At 39.0% G+C, this 25,141-nt stretch overlaps 1 protein-coding gene across 2 annotated transcripts in view; it reads right to left on the bottom strand.

The window, feature by feature from the left end:
• BMPR2 (bone morphogenetic protein receptor type 2) overlaps nt 1-25,141 on the bottom strand; it is a 107,945-nt gene that overhangs the window by 19,360 nt on the left and 63,444 nt on the right. For both annotated transcript variants that reach the window (XM_074593868.1, XM_074593869.1), the window contains exons 4-6: nt 3,071-3,181; nt 2,458-2,549; nt 178-408 (exon numbers count right to left, since the gene is read on the bottom strand). In XM_074593868.1, the coding sequence (XP_074449969.1) occupies nt 178-408; nt 2,458-2,549; nt 3,071-3,181 (434 nt within the window). The remainder of the gene's footprint in view (nt 1-177; nt 409-2,457; nt 2,550-3,070; nt 3,182-25,141) is intronic.

Raw genomic sequence — 25,141 nt, 5'->3', positions numbered from 1 at the left:
AGGGTTTTACAGTAACCCATACTAAGGTTCATTAAAATTGTAATTTATATGGATTGTTTTTACATTACTGTGCAAGAAGTGGCAACGAAAAACACAGCAAATGCTAAAGTACATCCTTTTTATGTGGCTATTCTTGGGAATCTAAACCAATCCAATTGATTTCTTTGAGGCACTTACATTGGGGTAATATTCCATCACCAATAAATATTCCATACGGCCGTCCGCAGTGAATCTCTCATCCCCCACAATGAAGCGGGCAATGTTGTCATGTTCCATCAGTGGAATCCTGTAAATATTCCTCTCATTGACAAAGTTCTGACGATTAGCAAAAGAGAGTACTTTCACAGCAACTGGACGTTCATCTAGGGAGCCTTTATACACTGCTCCATATCGTCCCCGGCCAATCAACTGCAAAAAAATGTAAATAATTAGTTCACTAAGTAATAAATGAAGACAAAATCCAAGTTTTCAATCTACAAAGATTGAACACCAACTTTTATACTGACTTACACTATAAAAAATAGTGAATATAGTGAATATTTTGTATTGAAAACTAGAATTAGAATGCTGTCATAAAAAGCTATTTTGGAGCTGGAAACCTCAGCATAGGCCAACTTAGATCTCACTAAATTGATCTATGGTCCAAATACCCAGTAAATAAATCATAAATAGCCTATTCAGCCATTTTCTATATGGAATCAATAACATCCATGTGTTTTGTGCTGCTAATTCTCTTATAAAACTTTTGCCTACTAAACACTTATGGCTTTTCTGTGATCAATTTTAATTGACTCCGGAGATCACAGACATTAAGCTAAACATTTTAGGTTTAGGATAGCTTTACAAGCTGTACCTATTAGGTTAGTAGTAACAATATATGCATTTGTAGTGCAAAATAGACACCAAAGGAGGTAAACAGGTTTTAACAGAAAGGAATAATTAATTCCTTACTACCTGTGAATCTTTATTCTAGCCCCCACTATGTTAGACCATCTTCACAGAATGGCCTTCCCCATCTCCATAGCAACTGGAGAACGATGCAGTCTCTTCCCTAAACCAAAATGTAGGACCACCTTCAGCAAAAGTCCTAGTTCCCAAAGCACAAAAAATTCTAACTATATAAGAATGTAAGCATCTATTTAATGCAAATAATTTTCAGGAAGACCTAGACATGAAACTGTAAGGATTTCATGGACCAGTATCTTTACCTTTTAAATACTTACAAATGGAGAAGGAATGGAAAGCACAAGGGATTATAAAAGTAATGCTTCTAAAGATGATAAAATTGTCTAACAGGAAAGTTTTCAACAAATAAAGTACCATTTAACAGACAGATTTTCCATTTCTTAGTCCTTCCATGTCAGTGGATTGCAAAGTGGCAGTGAGTCCCTTCAAGGTACAAAGCTGGAATGTATTCTACCCACAGAGATGTGAAAAGGCAAGCACAGGATAAGACAATTTGTTCTGCAACACCCTGTGACTGGGGGTGAGGAGTCAGCTCCTTAGGATTTAAGAAAGAAGACAGAAGACCCCACAGCGGATCTCCCTGCCAACAAAGTCAATGCACATCAGTACCAGTAATTTCATCTGGGGCTTTGCACACTTCTTCAATACACATCCTTATACTCTTGGAAACTCTGCCTCAAGTACTTTTTTGTTTGCAGAAGGCACCCAAGCTTCTTTGCTGGTTAGTCTGCTGTCGCCATTTGCCCAGACCACACTGCAGTGGGGACTACATGTCTGCAGCCTGCATCTCTACGTGTGATTTCCATTGGGCAAAACGAATGGTACCACACTCTGAATCTCTCTGTGTCATTCTACCGATATATTTCTGGATAAAAGCTTTCACAAATTCCGTAAGTTCTACCAAGCAAACCAATTGCAAGCATAACATTTTACAGCTTTCTGATGATACATCTAATACCAAGCTGAGTAGAAAGTTATGGTTGGCCTCTAGTTGCCATGGAGATGGAGAGTACCCCACTGTGAAGAATGACTACACATAAATGCACCACTACCAAAATATACCGTCCTATCTGCAGTAAATTCTATATTCCAATAGTGTTACTAAAGCATTTCAAATGACTATGGTAGGATACTGCACTTAAAGTGATCAGTGTCAAAGCAAAAAGACAGATCTTTTGATGCAATGCTGAAATACAGCACATTCCAATTTCCTCCACTGCCTCCCAGTGTTTAGTGTCTTCTTCTCAAGGTAGAACATGTTCTAGCTAATACCAACAATATCACTAACAAAACCAGGCAAAATTAACTGCTGTCACCTTTTCTTTTTTTTCTTTTTTTTTTCTTCTTTAAACTATGATTTAGAAGAAAACATTACAGGAGCACCAATACATTTATTTCTGTAACTAATACCTGAAAGGTGACATGACCGCAAGTGTTACACTGAATAAAAAGAAAAAAAAAAAAAAAAAAGAAACAGAGTTGAACATTTACCTCCAATAACTTTAGATTATCCAGATCCAATGAGGGCTCTGATGCTGCTGCCTCCATCATGTTCATACTGTGCAGACCTTGTTTACGGTCTCCTGTGAAAGGGGGTGGGGAGGGAATTAGACAGTTTCCTTTTTTTGTCATGCTACAAGTGAATACAATACAACTTACCTGGGACTTGGCAGAAATACGTATTGTAGGCAAGAACATAAACAAATAAAAAGGAATCCTGTAAAATCTTCTCCGAGTCAGTAAAATCAGCAGTGAAGGTGCTGATAGCTACAAACTGAAGGCTATCTGCTACACAACTATTTTGATAATTGAATGTCACTGGCAGTAACTATAAAGCATGTTCACAACCTCATTTAAACTGTGTTGAGCAGAGGATTTGTTGAAGAAAAACGGGTCCCAAAATGCCAACTTAGAGAAATCATAAATCTCTCTGAACTGTTATGAAAGGGCTATCACCATAAAGTGTCAGAGAGGAGAAGGGTAAGCATTATGTACAAACATAAAATAGGGACTGGGGAGAACAGAAGACATAAGTATAACTTTGAGAAACAGTCAAAAGAACCATTTAAAAAAAAAAAAAAAAAAGAGGATTGTCAAACCCTACCTGCAAGCATCCTGTATCCAAAAAAGAAAGCAGCAATCAGAACAGCCAGAACAGACACAGATGCAAGGGCAATAACTATAGTCTCATCTCGATGAAAAGAATGAGAAGAATCTGAAACAAAACAAGATGAAGACTCTTTAATTGTAAATTTGAAAGAATCAGCACTATAAAACATGTAATTGTTATTACAACAATGAGGAAAAAATTGTGCTCTGGATTGTAAGACATTGCACTAAACTCTTTTTCCTCTTAAAATCTAGGGATGGCAAAAGAGCTGATCAGCTCAAACACAGCTGAGTGCACATTCATGGGCAACTTTTCCCAGTCTTCCCTTGCCACTGCAGAGAGAGGCACCAACAGCAGAAAGTGAATCTTCCTTCCAGCTGGCAAAGTTCAGCCCAGCCGTGCAAGTCCTGCTCTGCTATCCGGGCCTTAATCCAGTCTCCTGGTACAAATCAGCTCTGTAACCATCACAAGGGTTTTTTAAATTATTTTTCCCAGAATGAAAATCTCAAAAAAGCTTGCTGATAAAGCTGTAAATGTGATGAATAATGAGCGTTTTGTATTCAAACATCTACAACGTATATTAGACACAAGTTCATTTGTGAAAATATTTCAAAATACTTTGGGGTTTTGATTTGTTTCGTGTCAGCACTCAGATAGTTTTTAGCATAATTCTCACTCCTTAATTCACAAAAAGACAGAAACATCTCCACAGACTGCAGCAGAATACCAGGAAACCTGAAACAGTAAGACACTAACCAAACTTAAATAACTAGTTTTACTGAGACTTTTTAAAAATAACATTTGATTTTTGTCAAGATGCACGTATCTTGCTTTTTCCTTTTTTTTCCCAGAGGAAGAAAAGGTTTTAATGAAAAAATCTGTTAGTGTCTTGAATAGTTAGCTTAATGCTTCTCCACGTCAGAGCCCAGTCTCGCTTCTTGCAGGCATATAAAAATTCAGCCACTTTAATATAAAAATTTATTACTGCAGATACTCCTCTGATGTCAGAATCGCTGGAATGTGGCACTACAAGACCTCATTTACTTTGGCTTCAAAACCAAGTTTGGGAACTATGTTGAAACTTGTCTTATATATTGCTAAAAGTACTCCTTAAAAGACTGTAATGAGGCCTAACTATGCTAAAACCACAAAATGTAAAATGCACACAAGGCTTAAACATTGGGTAAATTTTTAGGTGAGACTGGAATACAATTTATCCCAGTCCACCCTAGCTGAATAAACTGACAAATTCACTTGGCTTGAACTGCACTTAGAAGAAATTAAACATGATTCATTTGTTCCAATTCCCAGTGCGGACAGACACAAGAGAACCAGATAAGAAGAGAAAGCAAATATAAAAGACAACAGCTTCCATTTTTACATAACCATAATAGTAAGAGGAAATAATAAAAAGCTGGTAAAATAAAATACAGGAGAGCGTTTCAGCTGTGATAGAAGTATGTGAAACATCACCCACCAAAAATAACATGCCACTCATATCTGACAAACCCTTTAAATAAGGGGGAGCTTGTGATAATCATGACACCATCAAATGCGCATTTATTCAAAATCAAAAGAAATACCATCACTACTGGTTTGGGTAAAATAAGTTTATATAAAATAAAATAAAAACAAGAAAATAAGCTATTGCCACAGAGAACTCTGCCATGGAATAAGAGTTGTGACTTCCATTGCGAGGAGATTAAAAGATACATGTTACAATTCTCATTTGAATTATGAATTCAAAACATATACATACATACATGTATATTAAAAAACACAACATCATAAAGAAAACTTACATCATACAAAGTATATGAAATATTACACAAGTGTAAGAAGCTGAATGATTGCTGGCAGGGAAATGGTAATTTTGACTTTCGTATTTTTGTGAATGGATTTTACATTTTTCTGGCTTATCTTTTAAAATATATAGTAAATGTGGTGGTTTTTTGCATCAGTTCAAGACAGCGCTTAGCATGTACTAGGAAAATGCAGGTTTTGAGGGGCTGAGCTTTTTGCTATAATCTCAGCTGTATTTTCTTTGACCCCGCAACCTTCCCATTGCTAAATACACAGTAATCGTTTCCACCGCTGTTTGCCAAATGCTAGCTAAAGCCTGGATTTGATTGCTCTGCTTTAGTTCTTCTTACAAGCAAAGGGTTAACAGCATGCCTCCATCACGAGGGCCCTCCTCTGCCCTGGAACAGGATTTTGCTGCTCCTCGGCTCCTAGCAGCGCCCAGGGCACATCCCGAGCAACAGGGTTAGTTACCAGCTCTGGCTGCATTGGCACACTTGCTCTTTCTCTCCTTAGAAGCTTGTGAATAGTGGCATTATGCAGGCTGGAGAGCTACTAGAAAATCTCCAAATAACACTGTTTCGTGCCAATCAGCAGTAGGAAAACATGCAGAGAAAAAGGATCCTTGCTTTCTCGTTCCTTGCTGGACCATCATCTCTGGTGGCTTTTTTGCCTTTAGTGGGCAGCTGTGCAACCGCCAGGTAACCTCAAAGAACTTCCCTGGCCTTCAACAGGAAAGAACGTTTTAATTTTTTTTTTTTTTTTTTTTTTTTTTTAAGACAGAGTTGTTTCTTAACAAATCTTAGATTGGCTTATCTTGAACCCATTTTTAATTCCTATAAACATTTTAAAATAATGTCAACATTCCAACAGCCCAGTCGGTCCTACAGTGTGAGTTACTACTGTCAGGTTGTTGAGCAACATTTATAAATCTAAGAATAAATACAAATTTCTTAGTAACTAAACATCTCAAGGAGTGGTAATGTGCAGCTCAAAACAATATGAGTGGGTAACCCGTTGCATACTATGGCCAGTCATTTCCCAGAAAGGACAATTTTACTATCTTTTGCATGTAATTCTACATAAAAAGACAAGCACAAAACAAACACAACAACAAAAAGCCCAGATGACCCCCATAACCCCACAGAAAGTATTATTTCTGTCTGCCCTCTGTCTGCTTTGTATGACTAATCACTTTTGATGTTGTCAGATTATCAATCTTTCTTAAACAGAACAAAAAGGTTATGTCACCTACTGACCCAGTTTTGAAACCTTCTAAAACTTAACAAGACTCTTATTAACTAATTAATTTTTTTTAATACATCTCTTTCTTTGGATACATTTCATCTTTAGCCTTTTACACCAGCTGCTGACTTTCCTTTAAATGCCTAGATGAGAAATGCTAGCAAAGCCAAAACTAGATAGGATCTCTCAAGGCATCTGCAGAGGTTCACATTGCCTCTTTTATCTGCTTTTAAGTAAAATAATATATATTTTATATATACATATACATATGTAAAAGCCATATTTCTCTTGGTATTATCTGGAGATGCATTTTAAGTAACTCACCAAAAGGCACATCAGTGTGGGTCAATAAACGTAATTACTGACCTTTAAGGAAGACACTTTTAAAATAAGAATGTAAAATACACACATTTACAAATTTATTTTCATGGTTTTTTCCATTAACTTATAGTCCTGCCTGAAACAACTACAACGCCTTAAGATTAGGAAATTCAATGCAAAACTTCATTTGACATTACGCTTCCTATCAGTAGCTCCAGATGCATCATGGAGCAAAGACAAAATTTTCTGAAGTAAGACTTTGTTGGTCTGAGACTGTTAACAAACCCATCCCCAAAACAGCAGACTCGTCATTGTAAATAAACTTTAAAAGCAAAGACACCTGCCCAACAGCTTCAGTATTTTTTCATCATGTCACAGTGCAAACTAAACATGCATAGCTACTATTCAACAATCTCATTTGAGGTTTTGGGATCATTGCCAACATTTGGGTATTTCTTTAGTGACAAATACAAAATGAACAAAAAACGAACTGTCCAACATCAGCTTCAAATTTCAGACCTGGAACACTGGTATCTCAATATTATTCACAAGCCAATGTATGGCACCAAAAACCCAATAGCATACGATGAGAAAAATCAGCTGCAGACTCTAGAAAATCCAATGATTAAGGAGTTGACTGCTGAGTCAAATTCCACCTACACTTGCACGCAGAAGATACTGGCAAAGCTTCCTCAAGTTTATGTTACTGTAACTGCAAGCAGAGGTTAGCATAGTTGCTTGTTTCGCTGCTATTTATATGTGAGATTTTTATTTCCAGCTTCCACTTAGGCTCCCTGGTTTAAACCAAAACCTGCCAAATCAAAAAATTAAACCCAACAGAAACGGTTGTAAGGCCCAAAACACCTTAAGAGACAACTTCTTGTCCCACTTGGATGGGAAAGCAAGAGGAGTGCTCACAGGGCTACCAACTCCTCAAGCAGCAGCGTGAGGATGCGTTTGAGAAGGCACACAGCCCGTACACACTTCTAGCTTGAACATTTCTGATAGTAATTCTGATACTGCTCGACATTTTTTCTGAAGTCCAACAATCCCACCACAAAGAAATATCACAGCAAACAGTATAAGTTGTTGGGTTTTTTTGTTTTGGTTTGGTTTTTTTAGTAAGAAAAAGAAACAAAGCATGACTCATTAAAATGGAGATGACCTCCTCCTGGCTGGGGAGCAGCTGGTAACCAACAAACCACCATTCCCAGAAGCATCCTGACCTCACCATCAATAAAGAGCTTGTTTTTGGGTTCCAAAAACCCGAGTACAACAGCTCCTGTGTACAGAGGGAATTTTGTCAAAGGTGCACACAAATAATTGAGAATGTATTTCAGAGCACACTGTGAAGGGGAATGCTTCTCGTACTCGGTTAGAATTGAGTCATCTGGCCAAACCCAGCCCTGCACTTTGGATACTCCCTGCAGGCACTTCAGCCGCATTAGGGATTTCTCTCTCTTCTCTCAGGCATCACTGCTGTAATAGTTTCCAAACACTTATACAATATCTTTGGTAAATTAATTTTTAAAAGTTAAGCTCTCATATTGCCACACATGGAGGTTGTCTATTGCTGCCCTCCTAACCTTCCCCAGGAATGACACAGAATGAAGAACACTGACAGTGCTAATGGCATCAGGAGAAATATTTTTCGTTCAAATTAACTTTTCCACTATAAACATAAGCTTGTAACATTAATTAATGCAAAAGTATTCCAATCTGTGCCTACGCTTGAGAAAGTTTCTTCTGTTATTTCTCAGTAATTTAACTTTCAAAAATGAAAGCCTCTTTTGCATGTTTCCTGTTTCCGTACTTTAAAATTAGCATTTATCCTATTATCAAAGAACATTTTGAGAAATCAGAGAAAACTGAGACAAAACCAGGTAAGAACAGCCAATGGCAAAAGAGTCTGTAAACATACAGAACTCTTCCCTGGGAGCGAGAAAGAGGATGCGCCATTCCTGTATCTTCCTTTCCCATCAGCAAACACTGCGAAACCTGCAGACAGCTGTCCCCTTAGTTCCCCCCACCCCAATAGGCCTTCCCTCTGCGGCCGCTCCAGATAAAGCATCAGCTAACCCACCACTACCAACGCTATTGCATCAGTTCAAGCACCACAGTCTGTGCTGTGAAGGTAAAATATTCCAGCCTGGTTGACAAACTGTGAGGAACCCATGCAGAGTTTTCACATTTCCTACTTCACCATTCAGCAGATTGTTGCCCCTGATACTATTACTGAAATTACAAGGTATGAAGTGAACGGAATGGGAAATGAGGAGAAGGAAGGACAGCCTCCTCCTTAGAGCAGCTGAAAGCTGTCCTGAAAACTCCTCTCTACCATTATACCAAAGGTGCTGCACCACGATGGCCAAAGAGCTCCCTGGAGATCACTGTTATGATGAGACATCTTAAGGCAGCCATGAGAAAAGGCAGGGAGTGTCACCCATGTTGAAAAACCAGGAATCCCACGGGGAAAAATTTGATTGTATAATTAAAGGCTGTATCACAACACAAACACACACAAGGAGACAGCCTTAAAACTGTGCAAGCAATTATGTTGTTTCCTTCTGAACTTTAAATGTTTGAATATGAAACATTAGGCTTTGAAATGTTGTTTCAGTGCTATATATTTATATGGGGGTGATCATATAATAAAGGACATTTGCACATAAATTTCCACCAGAACTCTATATTGCTATTAAAGCTTTTCATTCCATTTTAGAAATCTGCCTACACTTCATGTAAATGACTCACAGCTGTGTATCTGTCACACAGTAGTAAATAATGCTAGAAAATATATGTGTGTATTTAAGTTTAGATAAGCATTGTATAAAAACATTTTAGAGAAACATAAAATTATTCTAGATAACGAAAATCAGTTTTAAAAATAATTACCTATGTTCCCACAGAATTTCTGATAACAATATACCAGAAGCCAAGTGGTCTTACAGCTGTTAAGTACCAAAATATTAATATTTATTTAAATTGCCGTATCACCAAGTAAGTAGCAATGTTAATCTCCAACAAATAAGGAAAACACCATCCTTTAACCTTCACAGCACAACAGTAACATCTGATTCTTCAAAACAACTACAGCTGTATGGACTCTGATCAAAGTCAGTAAAATTGCACAGGGACTCAAAGATCTGCCCATACAGATCGCTTTAAAAAGAAGCGGAGTCTTCACGCCATCCTACAACTATTTCTTTGATGTGATAGATTCAATATGTTCACGGCCAATCTGTTGCAGAAGTTGCTTTTCCATTAAGGAATCTTAATGATACCGAGGGTGAGATCAGAAGCATGAGGGAAACCTTACGGTTCAGCCACCAAGGCAGCGCGAGATGGAAGGCTGATGGGTTTGGGGAGGCATGGCCTTCAGCTGCAGACGACTGCAAATATGCTCTGCAGATTGAGAAAGAGACTTTTCAAGTATAATTAATTCTACTTGCTTTTAAAGTCGCATTTCTTTTCACAGCGGCCCTGTACAACTTTCATGATAGTGATAAGATCTCAGTCCTTTGAAAAAAACATACAATTAGCAATCTTTTCCAAGGGCCTACAGATCTCAATCACAGTCTGTTTATCTGTTCCTTCTACACATAGCTTATATCAGACATGTCCTAGGAATCTTCCACAAAGTGTAAAACAAGCCCTCATCCCTTACTGCATTCTAGCAGCGCATTCCAACCAAACCAAAACACCTCATCAGGTCTTTTTTTCTCCTCTTTTCTGGAGGATAATCAACATTTCTTTCCAACCAACTGACCACTATCTCATTCCTGATCCCCTGTCCCGCAGCAAGAGAGTTCAGTCTTCATCACGCTAGAGCAAATGACAAGAAAGCCTCCAATACAAACACTATACCAAAACCACTCAAACTATTTCAAGTAAATCTTAAATTCATTCCGCGCAGGGAGGAAAATGTGAAAGAAAAAAAAAAAGTCGAGAACTTGTAACGAAGAAATAAGAATCCCAACCACACAGCCTTCCACACCAATTTAACTAAATGCATTTAATGCCACATTTTAAATTAAGCTGGAAGTACAAGGTTGGAATACCTTAAAGTTACACTCTACAGACCTTTATAATGAACTCCAGCAGGAGCCATTGTCATTTTTCCATTAAACCTGCGCATAGCTGAGAACAACGAAAGGATAAAACCCAGCATTTCCTAAACAACATTTGCTGTTCACCTGAGCTTTTACAGGTGCATGTTTTAAAAGAACTATTATCCTCACTCTGATTTATGAGCCCATACATTTCAAGTGGGGCTGCATCCTTCTGTAAGTGCTTGACAAATTATTAATAAAATTAAAATCCATGTCCAAATCTTTTGTAATAGGATAGTATAAAATGTAAATATCTGACACTAATCAACGTGACCACCTTCAATACCTAAACCAAAGTTAAGGTAAGGAACACTATTTCACCTGAATGCACAATGAAGTTAGTAAGGAAACTTCTATGGAAGATGACAGAGCACTCGGTCCTCACGCAGCCGAAAAGCACAATGGGAACAGTATTTTTTGTGGAACGTGGTGCAACATTCTTCAACACAACAATCCTGCCAACCAGTAACCCTAAGGCAATTTTCTTTCATAACCGAAAACGGATGTTTTCCCTGGACTTAAGAGCAAATCCCTGGTTTCTAGTCTATTGGCTTAGAAGCAGCTGAAAATTTGCACTTAGTTCCAGTCATTCCATTATTTGAAGAAAAGATATAAGTAGTCACCAATATCTTTCCATGTCGCACTTAACATCATTGTATTTCATTTATTTTAACTTTCTACATAAAATCTTATATACTTATTGTCATGAAGTGTCCTTTTATGATGCATCTTTTCGTATTTTTCTTCACATCAGGAGAGCTAAAATTTTAATGCATTTTTCACATAATTGCATCGCTGTATGGAACCTGGGCTGTAAGAAAGCACCAGACTCTCATGAGACTTGCAGTAACATCATGACCTGGCAACGATGCATCGCAGATCCCGTCTGCCTCCTCAGAGAACGTCTCAAACATCATACAGCTTGGGCTGTAAAAATTTATTTTCCATAACATGCTCCAGAGAAATCCTGCTACAGCTAGAAGTCAGTCATTTGTGATGGCAGAGTTTCAGAGGGCAGATCTCTCGTTAAAAACCTGCTGTCAGAAAAGGCAGTTTGGATTTAAGCTTTCTGGGCTTTGTCTGGAAAAGGAGGGCTCCCCCGCTGCCCGGTGGTCCGAGGGGTGGAATCCCTTCTAGCGCCTCCGTCCTCCTCTGGGGTACCAGCTGCCACCAAGCACCTGATCCAGAGCCAGGCTGTGGATATTTGATTCGGCTTTTTTGTTTGTTTTGAAAACTGAAGGCTGCGCTGATACATGAAACCTAAAAATTAAGCGTGTGTGGTAATTTCTTTGGCAGAGAAGTGGGTTATGCAATCCCTAACGGCTTACTCTTTGATGACTACATACAGAGAGGTGAATTAGCAGCTTGTCACGTTTGTACAGGAGTAATTCCTGAGCTGATAAAAACCCAACACAACTTCTCTAGATTCTGCCTTTTCTTCTGTGAGTTCGGGCATCTTAAGTGTAATTTCTAACGCTACTGAATAGACCTGTATAATCATGATGCATGTAAAACGAACAGCAATTCAAAAACAACCCCAAATTTAGATTATTTTTCTGAAGTTCCCTGTATACCAATAAATACTTGGTTACTACAGAGAGAAAAGAAATACCTCGCTTCTATAGCCAAACTGCATTTGAGTACACCTCTACCTTGCCTTCAAGCTTAATGGAAAGCTAATTTGGGCACTTAACCACATACTGGGGACAGCTTCTATATTGAAATAAAACAGTCAGAAAAATGTTTTTTAATATAAAGGCTGAAAACCACATTTACATTATCCCCTGATATTGATCTTGGACCAACGGGTCTTCCTCCTTATCAAACCGAATGGTAACACCAGCTTTAACATAATGGCGCTCTTCCAGTCTCTGTAAAAACACTGGATCAAAAAATGATGCATGTGCTGCAACAGAAAAAAATGAGTACTTCAGAAAGCCTCTTTAAAGCTATTTTAAGTTATTTTAAATCCAACAGTCTCAACAGCTAAATATTTCATGTTTGTAATGTTCCCAGGCACTAAAAATAGAGCCCAAAAAATGACATCAAAACACTAAAATGCCTATTTTTATATGGGTGAGCAAACAACCCAAACGCCCCCCCCCCAATGTTTTAGACAGTCAGCTCTGATCCAGCATGCCTGCATTTATCATGTCTTCGAGAGCTCCGAAGCCCAGGAATGCTGCCTACCAACCGGTCGTGCTCCCCTGGCTCCTACAAACCCGCATCCCCCCACCCTTGCCAGCAGTTTCCTCAGAGGGAAGGCTGAGCCAAGCCCAAGCAGGCACTCGCTGGGTGCTCCCTGGAGCAGCAACAGGTGTCTCTGTTTAGGGCCATGGCTGCTCCTGCCCGCCCTGCCGGCTCCTCCGCTTCCGTGCGGGCAGGTACACCGATGCCCTCTCAATAAAGTTGCACGCCTCTGACTGACGCCCAGCAATATTGTTCTCCTGTCAACCTTAGCAACAGGCAATGAAAAATGAACTGATTTCATGGACATAATTGTACAGGGTATTTACTCCAAAATCACTTCCCTAAACATGAAACAAAATCTGAATTATAGTACAATTTTAGGCGAGTAACCTGTTCAAGTAAAAATCCAAGATCAATCCAAACAGATAGGGCGAGAACAAGTTCTGACAAAACCTTTCATTATACTTCTGGTTTATGTCCAAGTACTTCAGACTTAGTGTCCTAAATCAGCTTAATACTGTAATCCTCAAGTGTAGCAAATATTTTAGTACTAAAACTTAGCTCTTCTTACTTTTTAAATTCAAAAACATTTCAGTATAGCGTACGTTCTAGTATGTAGAAGGTTTTGTAATTTTAAATTTGAGGGCATGTGCTACAGAGCTGAGAGTTAAACCTGTCTGACGTTTTAGAAACATTCATTGTTACTAAAGACTGTGTTTGTCTGGCTAATGCCAATTCAAACAACACTCCTGGTATTCCAAAAGGTATGCATCTGCTCCAGCTCTTCCTATCATGGTTTAGAAGGACAAAGTCTAACATGAAAGTACATGCCCTCTTTTCCCATTAATTCTTACGCATACTCTCCTGTTTTCCCCAGTCATCTTCTCCACATGGCCATATAATCTCTAACTTTTACCAGATTCTCTTTTTAGGACTTCAAAAATATTTTAGAAGTTTTTTGTAACTTTAAGACCACAATAATCATTACATTTCCCCACCCTCTAACATCGTACTGGTTGGTCTTACTAGGTATTTCCCTGAAGAAATTATTATTAGAAGGAATTGAGTGATGAAGCAGAAAGTGGGAGGTTGGGGCCAGACAAAAATCCCCCTCATGTCTTGCTCCAGTGTCCCTGAGGAACTCGCTGAACAGTACCTTGCCACCTTTTCCTCAAGGCCTTAGGCGCTTTCATTCAGTCAGCACCGGTGTCTCTCAGCCTCTCTCCCTCGTCCAGCTCCCATCCAGCACAGCACCGTCACTGAAGACATCGTTCCCCCTCTGTGTCCATGCCAGTGAGCGGAGGCGGCCAGCGGAGCAGCTGAACCTCTCCTGGTTCCTGCTGAAAGCTGTCTCTCCTCCCCAGACCAGGGGCCTTATAGCAAGGGCTATTTTCCTTTATCCATATCCTTGCTTAGATGGAGATTCAGCTGCCTTCTGGGCAGGAAGAACCTCCTTCTCAAAGACACTTCATAGATATGAGATGTAACCGTCTGGGGACATCCTTAGGTAGAACGAAATCAAGGACAGAAGAGGTTGTGTAAACCCAGCAAGCCCAGCAGAGCCGTCAGGAGGAGACAGAGGCATGGCCATCGCTCGTCGGGGCGGGAACTGAAACAGTGAGAAAGGCTCAGCGAGGATAAAGGCTTAGGAGGATCCCAGAAGGATCGATAGTCTCCACTGACACACAGCTTCTGTTTCCAAGGCATCAGCTGGAGTGACCTTCTTCAAACAGGCAACTGCATCTTGTACGAGGACACACGAGTGCATGTGTTAAATGCGTGTAATCGCATATTTTTTTTTCCTAAAGGAAAGAAAAATTTTCCAGAGCTTGAAATACAAAGCAAAGAGAAACTGGGGTTCTGTTCCTGGCTCCGATACAGAATAGCCTGCTCTTAGGCGGGTTACTTTGTTTCTCTGTGCTTGATGTCAGCCAGCTATATAATGGGAAAAACAGTGCCTTCCCTAACTTCAAAGGTTATTCTGATTATTTTAAAATAGCACGAAGATGAAAAAGGCAATAATGATAAATAGTAATCCTTAGCTTGCACTTATGCAAAAATCCTTCTGCAGATCCAAGTACTTGATTCCAGATGAAATACAGACATCGTTTGATGTTCCTGTCTCGCGGCACAAGTGCCAGCTCGAGCATCCCTTCCCTCCCACTCCCGGACGCCCGTTCCCGCCCCCGGTGCCCCGCCAGTGGAGCTGTGCACCTGCGGTTACGCCGAGCCGGGAACCCGGTACGAGAGCCAGCGGGGAGACCACGGGAGGGGAAGAAGGATGCTATCTAAGGCAACGCCCCTGCCAAAACAAATACACATCCATCAAGCGGGAAGGCCGGTATCAAAGCTATCAATTTGCGTTACACCGTGGGTATAATGAGAAATACAGCTGACTTCACTTGTATAACACGTTCTGTCTGCCCTACAGAAACAAACTTGTTTCAAACCAGGAATAAATATTTCAACACAAATCTGAATAGGTCACGGGGAGACATTTCATAATCCTATGGAACTGATTTGCTAACTGTGTTGGAATCTGTGTGATTGCTAGATTAATTTCACAGATTGAATAAAATACTTTTACATACTGAATGGCACAGCTTCTGTAACTGTTCTACTTTAAAGATATTTTCGATGTAATTAAAAATTTTCTTAACTCAATCCCCGAAGTTGTCACAGCCCTGTTTTAATGACGTTGTACAATTAAACTGGAAAACTGAGATTGATATCTTCACAAGACACTTATTTACACAAATACTGTAGAAATTAGAATGGGAAAAGCAGCCTTTTAAAAAATGAATACAAAGAAGGCTCCTGCCAATCTGATTTACTCAAATCCTGAGCGTACCATGAAATCCTGTTAAATGAATGGCGAAAACCTCAAGTCCCATTAAACAAATAGAAACCTTTTTTGTGAAACAACAAAATAAAATTAAACTTGAGACTGACTCCTTCCTGACAGGTGCTCCTGCTTCAACACATCACGAAATACAAGCGGTTATAGCCAAGATTTTCAAATTACTCTTCTGGTTCCCAACTGGACACCTTCAAAGCATTTATAGATTTCAGCAAAGACACTGCGAAGCTTGCCCACTTTTAATAGGTAGTAAATTTTGGTCACCCAGAATTTAAGACACCCCAATCACTAGCCTGAATTTTTTTGCCCATCATTCTCATGCTACCCTTAAAAGAAACCAGATTTAGGAATATACAATTCTATAAGCTCCATGAAAGTGAAAATGCATAACCAGGACAAAAACGAGGATTTATGATTGCCAATTGAAAGGGGACTTCAATCAACTTTACGATTTCAGCCTGCACTGTAGTTTGGTGGTCGGGGTTTTTTGTTTTCCTTGCTTATCCCTTCTAATAATTCACAGGTAATCACATCTGAGCAGGTACCATCCTATTATTGTTTTAGACAAGATGTCTGTCTCCCAAGCTATTCTTTCAAAAAGGAAATCCAAGCATTCTACGATTCTTACAAAATACACCTTCTGTTTTTCCTCCTAAACTTCCCTTTGCTGTAAAATTTCAAATCCTGGAAAGGTCTGTCAGGAGCCCAGTTCACCGCAATAGTGTAGCAAGTTGTCAAGTACTTGAGCACATTTCTACCAAACAATTAAAACAGAGCTATATTACAGCTATAAGTTCGTATTCAAACTCCAAAAGGCATTTGCAAGTACGTATTTGCTTCTTCAGAAGAAAAAAATTGCACTTACCTGGCAACTATATAATTTTATAATAATCTAGAATGAAGGGAACAGCCTGCCTTCCAATCTCAATTAACGGGCTCCATCGTAAGTGCCATCAGCACTTTTGGGAATAAGACACTGCTACTGACAGAACCCATTACAATTATTAGAAATACATTAACGTAGTGAAGAAATTCATGACAACTTCTGGCATCACTGCGGCACCGAACGTACTAGGCTATTCCTCAGGTCCCGCTTCAGCAGAAACTGTAAATGACTAAAAACAATCATTTGAACTCTTGTAACAGGTTGCTAGAAAAAGTTCAAAATTTACCAGTTTAGGCTCCCCTACCCGCTCACTCCTAAGTTAGCATCTAAGTGTGCAGGCATAAAACGAACATGTCTTTGATGAACATTTAGGTGGCATATGATCTCAGCTAATTCAATATTTGGCGGTGCACTCCCCCATACTATAGGAAACTTTTATTCCACAGCAAACATAACATGGTGACCACACGGCCAGACTCTTATTGAATGCAGGACTGTGCTCACCGCCACCCCCCGCCCTGTGTAGTCTACTCTAGATGATAATACTACACTCTAGCTCAGTGTGGGATCAAGTTCAGCAGAGCTGGGAGAAGCTATTCCGATCGGTACCTTTGGTACATTATTTCACTTAGTCTACTCTGGAATAGTCAGTGAAATTAAGGATTCACAATTTTTGAGTTTTCCCCATTAGCAAAATTTAATTATTATTGTCTTCATAACAGATATCTAACACCACAAGATATTATGAAAACTTTCTCCCCACAGCAGAGCTTCATGTTTTCTGTTTTAATTAAAAGAAAATTTTTTTTAAAAAATCCCATTTAACTGATCCGTATGAAACCAGGAAAAATAATGTTAGCATTTGAAATCTCAGTTGAAATCTCAAATTAGCTTAAAACCTTTCCCTTGATGCGCTCTCTCCCACTGCTGTTACACACTAAGGATTCTCTTCATGCTGGATGGAAGTCTCCTATTTAACCCTCCAAAGCTAAGCAGGGTTCGCCCACATCTTCCCCGGCCCTCTCTCATTGCGAGTGTGACTGTTGGCAAGAGCTGCAAGGCCTGTGGAGAGCATCCCCCCCCAGCACCCAGGAGACGTGTAATGCTTTTGGTTTCCAGTCTATATTTATTTCACCCACACACATTTTTAGTTTGCTCCCAAGATGCTATGAATGGCTCCGCAGCTGGGAGTGTCTAACGTAGGTGTGTACAGGGCTCCGCTCACCCAAACCTACGTGCGGTGGTGGACGCTTCCCAGCTCCATCTGCACAGCTAACGAGTGCACGATTGATCTGCTGACTGTGCTGATGAAGGCAGAGAAGCTCGAGTAACTCTTCCAGGTCATTAAAAAACTTTTTCAAAAGCCAGTTTGAATATTTTGCTATGTGTTCATCTATCGCTGACTTCTGGTGGTTTTCCGTGATTTCACAATAAGTTTTCATCAAGTTTTCTCTGCTTTCCCATAGCATTGCGGAGCAGCAGTGTCTGGACCCGCACTCAGAGGAAGAACACGGCTAAGTGTAACTCACTGTGGCTCAGTTAGCATCAGCCATTTTCCTTTACTCACTGCATTTATATCCTCAGAGACTAGAAATGGAGGAAAACAGAACAGCAGTTAGAATAAAAACAATTTGTATTTGCTGCAGAACCTTTCAGGAGTTCATGCTGGTGTGAATGTGGGTATTTTCTCTATGCTTTGGGGTTATTTTGTTGGGGTGGTGGTTTTGGGTTTTGTTTCTTTTGAGTGTTTTTTTTGTGTGTGTGTTGTTTTGGTTTTGCTTTTTTAAACAGTAAAACCTCCCGTGTCAATGGCACATTTTATATGAAAATCATACTTGTGTTTTATAACACTTGTACCAATTCATTGGGGTTTAAAGTTCTATTTCTGCATCCCACATCACTACTTCTAGAATGAGTTAATGCTTTAATGGGAGAAACAGAACCACGGCCAAGCAACAATGATCTTAGTGGCTCCATACAGACAGTCCAGGCATCTAAAGCACATATCAGCCATGTATTCCTTGATACAGACATCCAGCTTCTGAACAGATTGGTAGACAGGGCTCTGAACCATCACTCAAAGATAAATGGAAATATTTTGATTTGTCACAAGAAAAAAAAAATAAAAAATATCACTTTCATTGCCACAGCTCCAACACTCATATTTTCTGTCCAAGTGTTAAAAAAGTGAGATGTGCTTTTATACAGGATGCAAGGATACCTTACCTTTGCTCAAAGTATATATAGTTTTGAAGTCAATATGAATGTCTGGAAGAAGGTATTTTTTGCTAGTCTAAGAAAATATTTACAGGCCTGCAAGCAGTTTCTAAATAAGCCTCATGCTGCCAGCCTAAAAGCAAGGCAAAAATCCAGGCTAAAGCCAAAAGCTATCTAATGTCATCCGCAGATACTTCAGAAACTTTCAGGAAATAATTGGCCTAACGCCAAGAAACATATATGCAATATTTTGTAGGCTCAAACTTTAAAATAAATGCATAAAACTAGTGCTGACACACTGAATCCACCTAACTGAAACCTTCAAAGGAATTTAAAAGAACAGGATAAAAAAAATCCTATTCAGTCTCAATGCAACTTGGTATCAAATGCCTGAGAAAAAGAAATCCTTCCTCAGACCTCTTCGAAAACGTCAAATCTCTCCTCCTACTCCAAAACAAGAAAAAAAAAGCTAAGGCACAAGAAAAAAGGCTAAGGCAATAGCTTCACACTTCCCTCTTTCAGTATCTTTCCTTGCCCTTAGAGATAGACTTTCCAACTTCTCCCCTTTACACATAACTGTATAGCAAATGTTCTTCCATGAATCAATTTTGTATAGAAGTATACTATACAAATTAACTGAAATAAGGTAAAACTCACATAAGTGAGATTTTAAGACTAATGAATATATCAATTTCTTTCAAATTATCAAACGTGTTACAGAATAAATATCTCAGTATCTCAAAATAAAACACTGATAATCAAAACAGACTTCTGAAAAAGAAGCGTACAGACCGTCTACATAAATCTGATGACGTTCAGTATTTAGAAAGATCCATACCTATTCTGATATTGAAAGCATATAAGCTAAAAAAAAAAAATATTCTGCAGATTTCTAACAGCTGGCATTAAAAGTCAGATTTCCCGTCACAAATTCAGTCCAAATGAGAGCTGCAACAAGGGAAAGTCTGTGTCACACACAAAAATAGACACAACACTCTGTCTCCAAACGCCAGTGCTTAGGTATTAGTGGCCCTAGCAACACAGCACCATTCATTTGATTTATTAAATAAGAAACAGTGAAAATAATAATAATGAATGGTTTACATCAACAACAGCTATTTCAATACATAAGGAAGGAACATTCTCAAACCCATCATGGAAAGAGAACAAAACTGCAATGTGACCGGGAAGAGTAACACCACAAAAAGCTTCAAGCTAAAATGAAAAGACATGACAAAAGACTCAGAACAGGTATACAGAAGCAGTTATGGATTGAGGAACTCCACTCCTTATATTTCACATAAGTCTCCTTATAACATTTTCAGGAATTCCCCTCACCCTAATCCGCCACAACAGTAGGCTTTCTTGGTTATATTCGCAACACAAATGTAAATAGACTTTTGGTATCAACTTGAATCTCTGTTTGCTTGAAGGCCTTTCAATAATACAATTATATTAATGGGAATCTTCATCTAATGGGAGTTATTTGGTCTTGAAAGTGACAGCTTTGAAAAAAAACTGCAATTGGTGTATAACCAGAAGTACCATGACCAGGAGCACGCTGACACGACGCTTTCCTGTCTGCCTTGGTTCCCCTGGATGCTCTATGAACTCTCTTTTTCAAGCACACGGTTTCTGTGAAAGCCAAAAGATCGCCTCAGATCTCTGTGACTTCAAAATAGCCCCACCAGCTCAGTTCTTCAGAAATAATGGAGACATCTATAGCCAGGATGACATGTCAGGAGCTAGATGCCCGGTTATGAAACTTCACATTTAGAATTACAGAATTAGTCACAGGTTCATAATTCAAACACCTGAGGCACTTACCCAAATTTGCCATTCACTTTATTAATAAAAAGGACCTAAGCCTTTCTTTGTAAGGTAAACAAATTTAAAACCCTGATCCCCAGTACCCATCCACACACAGAGATTTTTGTCACATACAGTGGAGGGAAAGAGATAAACTACAGCTTATATCAAGTATGGCTCCTAACCTTTTTTATACTCCAAATAGAAGATGCACCAGCAGCACACTTGTGAAAGCAATAAGAAGAAATCAAATCACATAAAGAACAATCATTTAGTGCATCTGTACAAAGATAAGCACAGACAGTCCTGAGTACAGGCTTCGACTGCAGCGTCTGCAAGCCAGACCTGACCCAGCAACCAGGATGGCTGACATAATTCTGTCTGTTTTAAACACTTTCTCTTAAAGTAACTCAAGTGTTCTTAGAAACAACTCATCACACTGTTAAAAATCAAGCGCTTTATTTACCTACAGCTCCTAGGATTGTGCCAGATTGAAATATCATTAGTGTTTTACCTCCAGATGATGTCCTCTCTGAAGATGAGCTGTATGCTATGTTATAGAGGAGCCAGAAATCAATGTTAAGTAACATATTGGATTTTCAGGATCACAATATTTTCCAGATAAAGAAAAAAGTTTTGCTGAAAAAGGCTCAAAAAGGAACAGTGATTAATGTCCAACCCTGAAAAGCCAACATCTTTTAATTGCCTGTCTGGACCTTCAGGCTCCTCTGAGGAGGCTGAGTTCCATCGCGCTGAGCTGTGGATGCAATTCGGGCAGGACTGCAAAGCAGCGGGGCTAACAGGGGGATAGTCTAAGTGTATGTCAGATGCCAACAACCTAAAGCTTTCTTTCTAACTTGTACCACCTCCAAAATCGAGGGGGTAAAATGTATTGGACAAAACCATGACATAGGATCAGGTTCTTGTCAGCAAGCTTAGTACACAGGACAGAATCAAGTGAGGCTTATTGAAAACATCTAATTAAGGAGCAAGAAAAAGACATGAAAGGTTTCCCATGATCTAAACACCATTCTGCACAGATGAGCTTAATAGTACTGAACAGCCAATAACAGACCCAATATTGATAAGCGATCTTCTGTTTTGTGCTTAACAGTTCCAGTCCCAAGTCTGCCTCTTGCTACAGCAGTAGTCTGCAGATGAAGACCTTTCTCACCATCACTGTACTGGGAACAGACAGAACTGGTGATGGGGTGGGGGTGGGAATTTATTAGTAGTAGCTAGCAGCACCCAGCAGTGCTTTATAACTGAACTTTGCAGAGTTCTTCTTCCTTTTAATCTGAGCTCCATTCATTTCAACGTTGTTAAAGAAAACAAGAGCAGAGCCATGCTAAAAATCAAGCATGAGGAATGCAACTAGGGTAACACCGCAGGAGAAAAAGGATTACGAGGAGCAGCGTTCCCAGCAAGCCTAGCAGCTCCAGCCTGCCCAGGGAGACAGAGCTGTAGCGTTTTGAAGCTGATGTCCTCTGTCAGGGGCTGCAGCAGCGGAGGAGCCCATGCACAGCCATTTCTGCCACTCCTGCTCACTGCAAGAGCCTTTAGCATGACAAGATGGGGAGAGGGGGATATCAACAAAGCCAACCTGAAAACAAATGTTGTTTGAAAAAGCACAGGGACGTAGACAAGTAGAACATTCCCAAAACATAAATGGTGCTTTAATTTTGCTTGGCAATAACTACCACATACAGTATCTTGGCTAATTCAGCCAGTATACTAAACCACAGTACACTAAACCACATGTCCTGGTTTGAGGTAAAACAGAACCAATTTTCTTTACAGTAATTTTACTTTTCAGTTAAGCCTCTGAAGGACAAATGCTTCCATGGTAGTGTAGTCTTAACTCACTCTGAAGTGTTAAGATTTACAGCATCCAGTCTTAAAATTTTTGGAGTGGGTGGAATAGTTATTAGAAGCCTATTACTACTACTACTACTATATCAGAAAGCCTGTCAACCCAGAATGTCCCCCAAAAGTGTACTGATATGTCAATCTGCCTTCCAGATAGTTCCCACCTATTTCTCGAATTATCTGGGTTGCTAAATAGCAGTGTAGGATGTGTTTAGAATAATGTTGATATTGTATAAATTGCTTACATGTATTACATTGCATATTGCAGCATCTGAATAAAGACATCAATAGTATAGCATCCTTGTCTGTTCTCTGTTTTGCCCTGAGATGAAACAAAACAATTCCTTTTCTACTACCTTTTTTATTTACAGTCCAGTTTCCCACTAATGCATTCTGAAAGAGTCCCATTCTTATGAGCCTTATCTACTTTTGCCTTGTGTCTATAAGGCGTTCACAATAAAGCCCCAATTCACATTGTCACAACAGATATCTGCTAATTATGACACTGAATTTATTATACAACAATATGAAAGCCAGACAATACTCAGCATTCCCAATAAATGGAAAAAAATATATTTACTATATTTGTATTACCCAAAGATATTTGCAGATCTTTAAACTCTTAGAAGTGCATAAAACACACTAACTATAAGCAACTAATTTCCAGCAGAGATACAAATTAGTGCCTCAAGAACTGCAGGATATAAGAACTATGAATTACCTATTTAGATACTAGCTGGTTTAAAACGTATGTTTTCACTATTACTGAAGGTGGCAAAAATCACGGATATTTCAGAAAATGGATGTTTCCTTTCTTCATTCTACACCTTAAACTCAAATAAAGTATTTGCTGTGTAGTACTAAAAATATGCAAGACACTTCAAAGATGACAAAGATGCAGATTAGACAATTATATCAAACGAATAACCTAGACGTTATGTTCACATCTACCTGAAGAACTGAGATCTCTAAGGACTCAAAAGTAAAATATTTTTAGACCTCTAAACCAAAGTGCAGTTACAGCTCTAGCACTTCACAAACACAGTACTGCAATGTCAAGATAAAGATAAAATCCCACCTTGCATCCAAAAAGCTCTTTTTAAGATTCCAAAAGACTTTTTAAAAGAACTTTCCAAAGTTTCTTGTTCTCAGACCTCCAGCCATACCACAGTATTAATTCCTGCTGGCACAGCTTTGCAGTTTCCTTGTACAGTTCTCCTATCAAGTGCACTCCAAACAGCAGTTTCACAAAGCGATAGGGAATGTAGTCATAAAAAACCCACGGGGTTTTCTTGGTAAAAATATTATTTGAAATGTTTCTCCTTTTTCAAATAAACATGTTTGTCCTTCTTTCATTTAACACAGTTTTTAGCATTTTGTGGGTTTGGTGCATAACAGAAATTTTAAAACATTTCCAAAACATTTCAATCTCAGTACAAGTAAAACACTCCAACTTCATCTTCCTGATTAAACGTTTCTGTGAGAGTAAGAATTTACATGTACAGTTTCCTGTCTAAGTAGGCTTTGCCTTCACAGCTAACATTTCATATTCAGACTCCAACTGCACATCAAAGCTTTACTTTTAAATTCAGTAAAGATGCAAGTTTAATATCAGGAGACTATGATGCCTTAGAAGTTAAAACATTAAGTGCTGCTACCAACAATCTTTAAGAGATTCTGCTTTTGATATACCCAATTCTAATGAGAATCACTGAACTAAAGTTACCCAACAAGCATTACCAGTTATCTTGGGTGACTTGCAAAACCCTCCACTGACTCTACAGAAACTAAGGCTTTCACTTGAATTTCTGGATAACCTTCTATACTAATTGCTTTAATACTTTGCTCCCTGCAACAACTTTCACTTCTACTTTTTATCCCCCAACATTAATCTACAATACTATCACCTTTCCCTCAGTTGCAACAACACAAGAAATAGCCTTAATTAGCACACGTTTCCAAAATGTTATCACTATTTGTAGCAATGTGCACCCTGTGTCACAACCCCCTCTGCACTTAATTCATTTCCTGTAACCAAATAAACAACTAAAAATAAATAATACAAGAATTTCTTTTAAACATGCATTAAATTTCAGACAGAAAGGCAACTGAAGGTTCCAAAAAAACATACGTACTCGTCAATCCAGAATTTTCTGGATTCTGGAAAAATCCAGACTATTTCCTCATTAGGTCAATATCTTAAAGAATTATTCCCAAGAAAAAAAACACTTTTTGTTTTTCCCCTCTACTAGCTGCTCCACATATAAACTTTTTTAGCAGAGATACATATTTAGAAATCTGCATGCGCATTCATCCGTATCTCCTGTAGCAATTCAGCATCTTCATTTTCTACAGTGCCCTAAAATAACTTCCTGAGAGGCACAGTATCATCCTCTTGCACCAAACACTTAGCTGTCTCAAAGTAAACTTTATTTTTTTAAGAGATATTAGGGCCCTTAATCACTGTCTTACTATTTTCACCCCTGCCTTATACTATAGTGAAGGTACATTAACGACATATAATGCCTTATCTCTTCGCTGAAGGGAAGATGTGCCCGACTGACTCCCTTATCATTTCAAGGGTGCAAGTTCTAATCCTCATGCGGATCAGTCCCGCCTCCATCTTTCAAGACAGAAGATCTGCCACCTTGCAAAGGTTTGTAATTTCCCCTTTGCTATACATCCAAATCAGCTGGATGCTATACATCCAAATGACCTAAAGCACAGGTAAGGGAAGATGCTTATTTACAGAGCGT

This window comes from Larus michahellis, chromosome 7 (assembly GCF_964199755.1).
Source record: "Larus michahellis chromosome 7, bLarMic1.1, whole genome shotgun sequence".
Classification (NCBI taxonomy): domain Eukaryota; kingdom Metazoa; phylum Chordata; class Aves; order Charadriiformes; family Laridae; genus Larus; species Larus michahellis.
The sequence above is the reverse complement of the archived record's forward strand: the minus strand, read 5'-3'. Positions and strand labels throughout refer to the sequence as shown.